Source organism: Dermacentor andersoni, chromosome 1 (genome assembly GCF_023375885.2).
Source record: "Dermacentor andersoni chromosome 1, qqDerAnde1_hic_scaffold, whole genome shotgun sequence".
Classification (NCBI taxonomy): Eukaryota; Metazoa; Arthropoda; class Arachnida; order Ixodida; family Ixodidae; genus Dermacentor; species Dermacentor andersoni.
The window spans coordinates 339,777,412-339,790,029 of NC_092814.1; the positions used below are offsets into that span (position 1 = coordinate 339,777,412).

Here is a 12,618-nt window from a genome sequence, read left to right on the forward strand (position 1 = left end):
GGACATTCCGCTAAGTTTCACGCTCTTAAATCTGAATTCTGAAATACCAAACTCCAGGTAGCGGTAATGATGGGTTACAATTTATGGTGCTAATGTTGTATTCTGCTAGTTCTTACCAGTGAAGGATGCACAAGCCGGAGAATATCCAAAGAATCCAAATATCCAAATATCTACGATTTGCATGGAAGTACATGACGGAAGCACCTAGACGAGGTGAGCGAGATGTTTAATGCAAGAGGAGGACTCGAGAGGAAACCGTGGTTGGATCAAGCAGGCAGAGAACATTTACTTTCAGAGAGATGGTGTGGAAGAAGTGCAACAGACAATACATCGAGTGCGACGCGTGCTCGCGTTGCCCGCGTTAGAGCTTCGGGCAACCAAGCTCGGCGTCCGTGAGGCTCTGCACGCTGCGTCCTCGCAGTTTGTCCGGAGAGTGGCAGCGGGCGCGCAGCCGCCGGTCCGAATGGCGCCGAAGGTGGACCAGCTTGCAGTCGCAGTGGAGGCGGTTGTCTGCGTCGTTCGGAAAGAGTAAGTTTGCCAGCTGGTGTGTTTCATTTCGGTTATTCACTATAACACGAGACAAACAGCCTCTTTGAAAGCACAATATGAGCATCTACGGTCACGGTGTACATATTTGTGCACGTGACTTGGTCGCCCTAGAAAACAACAACAACCCGGAGATTAAGCATTTAGAACAGTGTGAAAGACGGGGCAAATAGGTAAAAAAGAAACACTAACGACGACGCGCTCACCTTCAACTTAAATTTATTTCATGCTGCGCACGGAATGTGAATGCAAAAAAAAATAAAGAAAGACTGGAAAGGGGTCGTGACTCTAGTGCAAGAGAGGTTGTATCACTTGCCGCATCCCAGCTACATTGAGCTTGAATAGGGGTAATGTGCTGAGAGGTGCCGCGCGAGTGAAGCCGCCGATGTTTCATGGAAGCGAAGGCGCGTAGTAGCTCCACTTGCGATTGAAATGTAGGGAGCCTTCATGAATGGCCGTGTTATCGCAGGTTCCTTACAGCAGTGAAACCATTGTTATGACCTCATAACAGCGTGGTAGAGACATTGTACACTCGGAACGCTTGTTGTATTTTTTATGTAATCTATCTATCTATCTATCTATCTATCTATCTATCTATCTATCTATCTATCTATCTATCTATCTATCTATCTATCTATCTATCTATCTATCTATCTATCTATCTATCTATCTATCTATCTATCTATCTATCTATCTATCTATCTATCTATCTATCTATCTATCTATCTATCTATCTATCTATCTATCTATCTATCTATCTATCTATCTATCTATCTATCTATCTATCTATCTATCTATCTATCTATCTATCTATCTATCTATCTATCTATCTATCTATCTATCTATCTATCTATCTATCTATCTATCTATCTATCTATCTATCTATCTATCTATCTATCTATCTATCTATCTATCTATCTATCTATCTATCTATCTATCTATCTATCTATCTATCTATCTATCTATCTATCTATCTATCTATCTATCTATCTATCTATCTATCTATCTATCTATCTATCTATCTATCTATCTATCTATCTATCTATCTATCTATCTATCTATCTATCTATCTATCTATCTATCTATCTATCTATCTATCTATCTATCTATCTATCTATCTATCTATCTATCTATCTATCTATCTATCTATCTATCTATCTATCTATCTATCTATCTATCTATCTATCTATCTATCTATCTATCTATCTTCTGACCCTCACCAAGTGGCCGAAGTTGTCACCAGCTTAGGCCTGTAAGTAGTGCTCTTGGTTGGGATACGGTCGTAGCAATTCCATAGCCGTCAAACTAGCTTCGTGACCTGGGTCTGACATTTCCATAGTTATCAATCCAGCTTCGTGACCTGGGTGATCTGGGTCTCGTCAGTGCGTCGTCGTCACGCCTTCTACGCCAGCGGAGTGGCCAAAGTAGTCTAATAGATTGGGCCACTAAGTGTGTGCTCCTGACCGTTATGCCATCGTTTTCACTGCATCATCGCCATTCCAGCTTTGTCATCCGGCTCCCGTCATGCCGTCGTCTTTACACCATCATCCTCATGACGTCGGCATGCATTCGTTGTCACACCGCCAAAGTGATGCCCTGGGGAGTCGTTAAATCGTCCTCATTTGAGCTTCGTGATCTGACTCTTATGATGCCGTCGGCCACATGACACAGTCATCATAGAGCCCTCGTTATGCAGTCATCATTCCATTGTCATCGTATACTCATATCCGTACCATTGCCCTCATACCGTTGTCATCCCGTCGTCGTCATGCAGTCATCATTAGGAATTCGTTGCCATACCACCGTCATCGTAATGCCACCGCGGTTATTTCATCTTCCTTCTTCTAACTTGTTCATCTCAATCTCAGCATGCTGTCGTCTTCACGATATCGTCGTCATATCATTCTCGTTGTGTCGCCGTCGTCACGCGGCTGTTTTATCATCGCTATCACTTCAGTAAGGTCATAACATTGTCGTCATGACGTCGTCATTGCACCACCTTCATCGATCCATGGACGCCATTCCCTCCTTCATTCTATGGTAATCATGATGTTTCAAGTCAATCGTTAATATGCGCTGTTGTCACGCCGTTGTCGTCAATTACATCGTCGTCAGACAGTCGCTACTATGTTTCCGTTGTCTTACCATCGTCGTCAAACCGTCGTGGTCGTGTCATTGTCGTCATTACATCCTCGTGATCCGGTTGTCGTCATATCCTCGTCGTCATACCGTAGTCGTCACACCATCGTCATCATCCCATTGTCCCCCTGTCGTTGTTGTCACGCTCTCGTCATTACACCACCGTTTTCATTTAAGAATCATCATCTCATTAGGGTTATGCTGCAGTCATCATACCGCCTTTGTCATTTCTTGAACGTCATTTTCTCTTTGTCATTCTATCATCGTCACTACGTCCACGTCCTACAGTCGTCGTCCGACCGCAATGCTCATGGGTGAATTTGGCTCGCGAGTGCCTTAGCAGAGTCTAGCAATACTGGAGTAGGTCACATACATCCGAAGCAACTGAAGTCTCACAGTGACCAGTACAGACGTTAAATAAACTTGACTCCATAAAAATGGTGGGTGACTACATTGCTCGAATGCTTATCTCATTACCGTCGACAGTCATGGTGAGTTGAGTGAGTGAGTGCGAAACTTTATTTCGAATCAGAACGATTCGCGTCCGGCGAGCTAGTGGGGTTGAGTCCTCCCATATTTTTTAGAGGTTTATATCAAATTTGTACACTAAATATGCATGTCAAATATGCAACCTAGCAATGGGCGCATTCTGGAGGCGCTGTTATGATCCAAGGACAGTCGCTTTGTGCATTTGCTTATCGCACAACGGGACGCGTTCTAACAAAGGCGTGAAAAAAATTCAAACGATCTTTAACGGCTATTCGGGTGTCTGCCATCGCCAGTTTAATAACTCAGTCTCGAGACAGGGCTTTCAATGAGACAGAAGGTGTACAGGGGCAACAATACCACATCGTGCCGCCCTAATATGTCTCTTCGATGCTCGTCTTAGGCGAAAACGTATGCTCCGACGCTTGCGAACTGGAAAAAGGGAAAAAGTATGGCCTTCTGTTATTCTGTACATTTTGATAGCTTGCTCGTTCGCGTAGAAAGCCAAGCTTTCTTTCTCATGTTCTGGACAGGCGTTGTGATTACTTGCTGTCCGAAGCAGTCTTCCCATGTGATGTGTGTTTAACTCAACAAATCATTGCCCAAGCACTGCCAACCAAGCCAAGCAATGCCGAGCATTGCCCAACCAGCGAAGCTGAGACATGCGATCCCGGTGTTTCTCACTGGGTTAATCCCGATGGTTCATTAAACGGCGGCTTGGTAGGCTGCCGGATCCTCGGTACGCAGTTGCTGCTGGCGCTCGGCTGCACGAACCTGTTGTGCCCGGGCAGCAGCATCGGCACGGCGTAGACGAGCGCGTTCCCGGTTCTGCTCGTGCCGCGAGCAGAACGACTCACTACTGGCGCAGCCAATCGCGCGTCTCCCTTTCTCTCTCTCTCTCTCTTTTTCTTTCGCGCATGCGCATGTGGTTGCGCCGGAGGAGTTTTCGGCATACAAGCGACAGACGGACGGAAGAACCGGCTAGCCATATACAGCTTCGCTATAAAACCATTGGCACGAAGATTTTGAATAATTATTCGTAACTGACATAGTTTCGCATCACAAAGATACGCCTGGAGAGTGAGGAGGCAAGTAGTGTAGGGCCCCGGTTTAGCCTAGACCAGCCTTGATTCCCCGACATGTACACTGATCTAAGAAGATGGACATCTCGCACCCAGCTGTCATGGGAAAGCGGTCGCTACCGGATGGATGGATGGATGTTATGAGCGTCCCCTATGGAATGGGGCGGTGGGTTGCGCCATGAAGCTCTAATGCTACCTACATGCTAACGTCCTACCTAGGTTAAACAATAAAAAAAGAAAAAAAGAAAACACTATGAACTCACACAACAAAATTTTCTGATCCCCTATTGCGAACTGTGCTTTTGTACGTCTCCATTTTTTGTCGTTTCCCTACTTTTATTCCACCAGTCCTCCAATCGCCTCGTACTAATTCCTGCTGCGGTCATGTTTACTTTTCCACTGCTCTCGCTGAGCCCAAGGGCTTCAAGGAGGCCAGTGGGGCCTAAATCGGCCGCTGGGCAGACTTCTCCACATTCTAATAAAACATGCTCCATAGTTTCTCTAGCTTTACCGCAGCAAGCACAGGCTTCTTCTTCCTTCTTATATCTCGCTTTATAGGTGCGTGTTCTAAGGCATCCCGATCTCGCTACCACTAGCACGAGAAGCCGCCACCTCGTGCTCAATGGCAGAATATGCCATTGCGGGGGCTGCCAAAGGTAGCTAGGGCGATGCCTTATAGATTTTGTCAGGTTTCCGCCATTGTGAGATAGGCTGGGATGGCGCGGCATGCTTTTGCCTAACTGAACGTAAGCCAGTCTTTCCTATAATTTTGTTTATTATTTCCTTTATATTTACTGTATTCCCACATTTTTCTAGCTTCTGCGCGTTCCCTAGTTATCTTGTCGTAGCATAAGCATTTTCATGTGCGACCGTTCAAGCATCGCCCTTCGTCCTCGCTAATTATGGCAGTGTAAGTCATATGCTCATGTGATTCCAACGGGTGTGACTCGTTGCTTCACACCATGGAGCTGCCTGAAATTGTGCAATTTCCAGGTCACTGTCTCTACACTCTACATATATAAGTGGCATCCCCTCGTCGAGACTTACTTCCAAGCAGGACAACAGTCCCGGTGTCACTGAGCACACCGGCAAGTTCCTGCTCCTCGATGGTGGTGATTTTGTTTCCCTCCAGGTCAAGGAACGCCAGTGCCGGAAAGCCATCGCCGAATCCATCCGGAATGACGCTCAACTCGTTGTAGCTTGCAGCGAAAGAGAAATGCGCCACTGTCATTTTAGTAAGAAAACATCTAAAACACATACGTTACCACGTACAGTTCAAAAGAGAGAGAGAGAGAGAGAGACAGGCTATAAGGTTAAGGCAAGGAAGTTAACCAGGATGAGCCCGGTTGGCTACCTTGCGCCTTGGAAGGAGGTAAGCAGACTGAAAGACGATAAGGAATATTTACATTCAGTCAATGCCCGTAATAAAGCGTTCATCGTTAATTTTGTTCGACAGCAGCGCAACGTTGCTACTGGAAGGGGAATGAGGGACAATTAATGTGATGCTAACACCCATACAGGGAACCAAGGCGCCTATTCCGCCAAAAAAGCTTCGCGAGGGAAAATGAGATGTCAGTCACGCTCGAAAACAGTGTAGAAACTGAGCCACTTGATAGGCATTCATAGAGAGCTACGCAAATATAATAGAGGGGCTAAAAAAGAAGGCAGGACAAAAGATAAAAGCGGGCACTAGCTGGAACTGTAACGGCTGCTTTACGTCCTTCATTTGTCTGTCCCTGTTGAACTAGCCACAATACAGGAATGAAAAGACTGACATAATATGGGTGAATTTGTCCAAACAAGTTAGCATCGTGATGAGGCCGAAAAACATAAACTGGTCCTGAAGCGGAAAAAACCTCACGTGTGGTGGTAAGCTCTTAAAAAAAAAAATTAAGGCCATTTTACTGCTGAAGCGCACTAGTTGAACATAGAAGCTGCGTACGGCGAACCATTCGCAGAAGGCAGAGCTGGGAAATAGTAACAGAATAAACCTCATATTTCACTTGAACTATGCGATATCGGGGTTCACGAAATTCTCTGAGATCGTCCGCATCCCCCTGTCACAGGCGTGCACTGTTAATGAGCTCGAGACAGTCTTGCGGTAGCTAAAGACGTTTACATAAGTTACACATATTTCTCAGGCTTTCATTTGCAGCTAGAAAAAATACGCACGCATATTGTATCGTGCCGAAGGCAACACGGATCAATGTGGCCTATAATTGTAACTCTCTACAGCGTGTTAATTGATACATCTGCAATGAGAATAGTAATTCACAGTCGTATAAATAATTATAGTTAACTAATCGAATGTTATCGACAAAAATGGAACTGGTGGCTGCTAGACCCGACTCCGAATATGTACGTGCTTGGTTTTGTTCGCGTACAAGTGATCCACCTCATTTTCTAAAAAATGTCCCCGTGACTGATAGTTGGAACACCCTGTATTGCGAGAATGGTATGCAGTGTACAGAACATGTTATAGGCAAGCATTTTTCTTGCTCTCAGTCCCGTATTAAGACAAAGCGTGCATAATTCACACTCTAGTCGTGATCTGTCGGCGAGGCCAGCGCAGGGATGGCGGGTTTGGTTGCTGATTTCGAGCGAACATGGAGGTAGTAAGTTTGGCAGAAGGCGTGGCCTATACCATTACCGAGCCGACCTCCTCTGAAGCCGTTCCCTCCTCCTTTCCGCTGGCCGTTCAGCGCTTCGCACGGCGGGAATTTTCCCCTAGTCGGAGAATGAAAACCAAGAAAGAAAAGTGGAACCCGCCTGAGCGGCTGTGACAACTGCGCACCGAGTCCGGGGCTGCGGCGCACCGCCTGCCCTCTCGTGTCACACGATCACGTGCTTACGGTAGAACTCTTGGAAAGCCCCTGGATTTTCCTCCTTGCTTTCTTTCTTTCTTTTTTCTTGGGTAGGGCTTCAAGGTTGTCGCGTAAAGTTCCCTCCTATCTTTTCTTTACTCCGTGGGAGTGGACACTGACGGCAAGCATGCGGTAAGAGCAGGCTGAGCGCTACCACGGCTGCTTGTTCGCCAGTTTTTACAGTTCCCGACAGAACCTAGCTGGGACCTACAACAGAAAATTCTTGTCTATAGGTACAAAAGGGAAACTGCTGCACTCGAGCACACTGCGCGCCTTATACTTCTGACCAGTCCGCCAGGATCAGGGCGCCCTGAACCTGGCCATCAAGAACATGCATAAATTTTAAAGAATTACCGACGTTTGGGTACAGTATCGACAGGGGTAATTACACAAGCCGTTTTTGTTCTAGAAGCGTTAAAATGACCGCACACTTAATAAGAAAAAAAAACAGCGAAGCAATAACAAGCGTAATGCTGCTGACTATTTTGCTGGGTCCTGAGTATATCCCGCGGCTTTTAACATAAAGTTGTTGAAGTAGCTGAATTAGAGAGCCGTTACGCAGGCAAGCATCAACATGGATAAAACTCGTAGCACGTACATCGTGCTTGTACACTGCGCAATTTCTCTTAACACGGTCGCCGAATGACGCGTGATATTGCTAAAGGTGACATGCGTGATTGCGATACACTATCATACGGTGCAGAAAAGGCTGCAGAAAATGACGAGAAACATCTTGGCAGCATTGTTTCCAGGCATTTACCCGTCAAAATGATGGTGGGCCGTCATTTTGTAAGGCGTACACCATGACGTACTGCAAGCGGTATCAAACAAGTTGTATTATTATGACGAACAATTTATTATTACGATTAATATTATTTTCATTGGTGTTCGTGATTCTCGTTTTCTCTGCTTGTTCACAGCGACAGAAATGTCTGAGTTTCTCCGATGGCTAGTTAAACATAATAAAATTGCGACCAATAAAAGTGATGGCTGTTTTTTTACAGCGTACGTCATGACAGCTCAAGAAGAATAAAAGTCGCAATATAGCGGGACGCTGGTATTACCGCATGTAGCGTTTCATAGCCGTCGTGTAAAATGCGCGAATTGAAAATCTGAGCACGTAGTTGTTCCTAACAAATGCCTCGCCAGTTGTATTGTTGAACCAGTTGTCTATAATTACGTTTTCAGGAAAGCGAGACAGGGCTCCCAACTGAGCGCCATTAAAGAAATTGTAGATGATCCCAAAAATATTTTAAACGTTGCCATCACACGGAATAGCACACGACAGGTTGTACCGGGCAATTGCGTTTGTTAAGTGAACGTCGACATAGCTTATGGATAGCTCGCGCGTATATTGAGCTTTGGATTTATTACAAAATCAGAGAATGTTACGCAAACGAAGTGGTAGCTACTATTTTAGAAACCTTTCTTTTCTGTAGCGTGAAGCGCAGGCACCTTGCGACGAAGTCACCCCCTCAGTTTGTCAACCAGCATTTCCCACTGCGACGCCCAGCTCCGTGCGGGCACACTCACTCGAGGTCGATGCTCCGCAGCTTGAGCGCGGGCGTGGGCAGCATGCTCCGGGAGAAGAGGGCGAGCTTCGAGTCTCGGATGACCACGTACTCGAGGTCGGGCAGCTCGGCGAGCCAGCCCTCCTCGACGCTATCCACGCTCGAGTGGAGCACGCTGACGCCCCGCACGGTGCGCGGCAGGAGGCCAAAGTCGCGGCCCAGCCTCAGGCCGCTCATCTTGACCAGCCCGAGAGTCTTAAGGCGCGGCAGCTTGCGCAGGGTCTCCCAGCTGGCTGGAAGCGTGCTGTCGTAGCTGCGCAGGGGACACCAAGACGCTCGGCTGTTGCCTCTCGTGCGAACACGTCGGGCGCAACACACAACAGTCGGACTTTATACGTCATTAAACGTAACTAAACCAACTGAATACCCCGGGAAAAGTTTCAACGAGTTCAAGAAGCGGCGTAGATGTTCGAAATTGGGTAGGCTGTGTCTTTCCGTGGCGTCTGTTCTGCTGCGCCGAGCGCACCATCGTGTCTCAGTGGCTATGGTGTTGGGGTGCTGAGCACGAGGTCGCGGGTTCGAATCCCGGCCACGGCGGCCGCATTTCGATGGGGGATAAATGCGAAAACACCCATGGTGCTTAGATTTAGGTGCACGTTAAAGAACCTCAGGTGGTCAAAATTTCCGGAGTCCTCCACTACGGCGTGCCTCATAATCAGAAAGTGGTTTTGGCACGTAAAACCCCATTATCTAATTTTTAACCATCGTGTATTCCTGGTCAGGCCACCTGTTCATTATATCCTCGCTACTGGGCGAAGGGAGCAAAACTAAAGCCTAAAGAAGAGAGAGAGTGGAAACAACAAGAAATGAAAGGCAGAGAGATTAACCAGGTTAATTGGCCGTTTGGATAATATGCCAGAGTGCTTCCATGTTTCGCAAGATGGCCACGGGACTGGCCGCTCGAGGCCCCTTGCGTGTATTCGCGGGCTTCTTTCACGCTCGGAAAAAACGCTTTTGTGTAACACGTACTGAGCAACGGAAAGCTGTGTCGGGAGTTTTTCATGTTGCTCTACCATTTTCTCATCGACACTTTTCATCTACTCGTAATGTTTGAATAAGTATATAATTAATCAAGACTAATTATGCAATTAGGCGGAAGGCAAAAGTTAGTCTGAGTATTTCCAAGAGACGACAAACAACATTACCTTGGTTCTGACCAGCTATGCGGCATTTGCATATTTTTAAATATTGGTACATGAGAGTTGCGACACCCTGTATGTGTGCCTGAACATGAGGCATCTCGCACATTTTTCAACGTTTGCGCCTCTTCCACTTCGAACCTTATTTTCCATCAACTTCAATAGTTTTTTTGACCCACTTACTGCCAACTACCCAGCCATTTGATGCAGTTCGGTAGTATCTGCAAAACGCGTAGAACCTTGTAAAAATAGTCGGAATTGGCGCAGAATTACAGTATTGCTTTATTGTGATTGTGATACAAATTATCGGCTGCCAATGGGGAAGAACGAAAAACACAATTACTTTTCTAGCATCTGCCAGATATTTAAGGTACTCCGTGTAGTATTATATTCCGGCGGGTGTATTTTTTTTTGTTTTTTTGTTTCGCAACCTACGTTGCGCTCACTGTGGCAACATTCAAATCGTTGGTAGCAAAACTATTTTTCTTAAAAACATAGCCAAGGAGGTCAAATAGTGCACCAAAATGATTGTCCGCAATTTTTTGGAATAACATTAGAGGGCGTCGAGCACAATGTCTAGGACGTTTGGCGTGGAATCGCCCTTTTTTTTTTTCTTTTGCTTATCAATCTTCAACCCAACTCTTACAATTTCTCGTTTAAGGTCCTCAATCATCAATCATTTGTTTGCCGTATACTCAAGTGTAGTACATACACGCATGCATGTAGTACATGGATGCATGTAAGTACCTGGTACACACATCGCTAAACGCACGCATCGTCCACACGTATACCTGAAGACCAGGCGCTCCACGGAGGACGCTGGCGCGTCTCCGGCGAGCCCGGACAGCACCGCGTCGTACGACTCCGGCGACGCGAGCGAGACGTTCTGAAACTCGAGCAGAGTGGCGTTCACGCCCTCCAGCCAGCCGGCGGGGAAGTCGCGCGGACGCGAATCGCGCAGGATGAAACTGAGTCCCCGCGACGAGCGGGGGACGCGGCCGCGGTCCAGGTGGCGACCGAAGTCCCGCGCTTCCGCGAAGCCCTCGCACGTGTACGACGTCTCGTAGGTGCCGCTCGTGTCCTTGCAGACGGCCTCGTCGCCCAGGCACAGCGAAGGCGCCAGGGCGGCGACGGCGAGCAGGAGTGCGGCGCGAGCGTGGTGGCCGCGATGCATGGCGTCGTGGGAGCGAGGGCGACCCTGGTCCTGTGGAGCCGCGGTTCTTGACGGTTTCGCCGCGCGTTTGCGCTTGCTGGCTCTTTTGCTTGCGGTTTACGGCGTCGCCTCCTGTGCACCCGAGCTTATGACTCGGGGGTTGCTAGCTCCGCCTTCTTCCGGTTGTCGACGGCGGCGGGCGAATCGAGCGCGTGAGTGGGGATAGCTGCGAGAGGGGACACTTATATGAAATTACATCAACTCTGAGGAAGGAAGCAGGAGTGGATGAGGATCAGGAAGGCTTTTCTTTCGGTACTTTATCGCGCCGTAGATGAGGCGAAAAAGAGAGTAAACGCTTCCGGTACTCTCGCTAGCATATTATGAAAACTTATTCGGCTGTGTTTATCCATGATTGTTTATTTCACGGCACTTTTCTTTTTATTTTGCTTCATTGTGAAGAAGCGTTTGAGCGTATGTTTCTTTTGCTTCTTCTGCAGTCTCAATTCACTTAGTTGGCCGGCTCCTCGTCTACGTTTGACGGCTGCGTAATCAGCCAGCTGAGCTATAATAGAGCTACCTACGCCTTCCGCGTCCAATATGTGACCGACCTTGCTCTCAACGCTGTTAAAAAAATTAGAGTGGGCATAACCAAATTTTGAAGACATGGAAACTGGAAAATGGTGGCCTCGTTTATCATGCCACACAGGCGCTTAAATATATATAGTAAACAATAACTCAAGTCTGCCTTAATAACCGAATGAAACAAAGAAATCACAAAACTTGCAAAATATGTGTGATAGAGATAAATAGGGATCATTAGATGAAGGTTTTAGTATTATATGATTCGCGATGCTTACCGCTCATGTATACTGTGACGTCGAAGTGATCGAAGACTGGGATTATTCAACGCGCATATATTTCGTAAAACTCTGTGCCGCGTGATTGGGCGAACATTTCTGCCGTAGTATGCAATTGCTCAGCCCACTTTTGAAAGAAAGGATAGCTTGACCAATGTAGTCTGCTGGGATGCTATTGGGGCCATTGCCACATTCCGCAAAATTGTCTGCTCTGATTGGCCCACAAGGATGCTACAACTGTGATTGACTCAAAACGCCGACATCGAGGAATTTCGCAACATGGCGAAATGTCCCCCAATAGCACCCCTGATTGACTTTATATAGCCCCTTGCTTTCGCGTGCGAGGCAGCTTGAAATTTGGATTGATTTATTTCTTTGGAATACTGCAGGCGCAAAGTGCGGGGCCTTGTAGGAGGGACATCGAAGAGTTCACACAGCAAACCAGCGGTGTAAAACATCAAAACGGTAGCACATTACAAATCATGAATTGACTTAGAAAGTACATCGTCACGCAACAGTGTGCACCTTATTAATCGTGACAGAAAATGCTCCAGACATTTTAATACGGTTCTTGCTAAGAATAATAAATAAATGCTGGGTCTTGCATTAAGGAAATTAAATTGTGAGGTTTTACTTGCCAAAGCAGGATCTGATCACGAGGCACACCATAGTGGGGTACTTCGGATAAATTTCGACAACCTGGCGTTTTTTAATGCACCCCCAATGCACGGGGCTCGGGCATTTTTCTTTTTCTTTTTTTTTTTTTTGCATCTCGCGCCAA

General features: G+C 46.8%; 1 protein-coding gene across 1 annotated transcript; it reads right to left on the reverse strand.

The window, feature by feature from the left end:
• Positions 1-261: 261 nt before the first annotated feature.
• On the reverse strand, positions 262-11,144 carry LOC126516419 (uncharacterized). Its single transcript, XM_050166542.2, has 4 exons — positions 10,619-11,144; positions 8,651-8,941; positions 5,301-5,452; positions 262-510 (listed from the first exon to the last, which is right to left on the reverse strand). Exons 1-4 carry the CDS (start codon positions 10,999-11,001, stop codon positions 362-364), a joined length of 975 nt encoding a protein of 324 aa, XP_050022499.1. The 5' UTR covers positions 11,002-11,144; the 3' UTR covers positions 262-361.
• Positions 11,145-12,618: the final 1,474 nt, after the last annotated feature.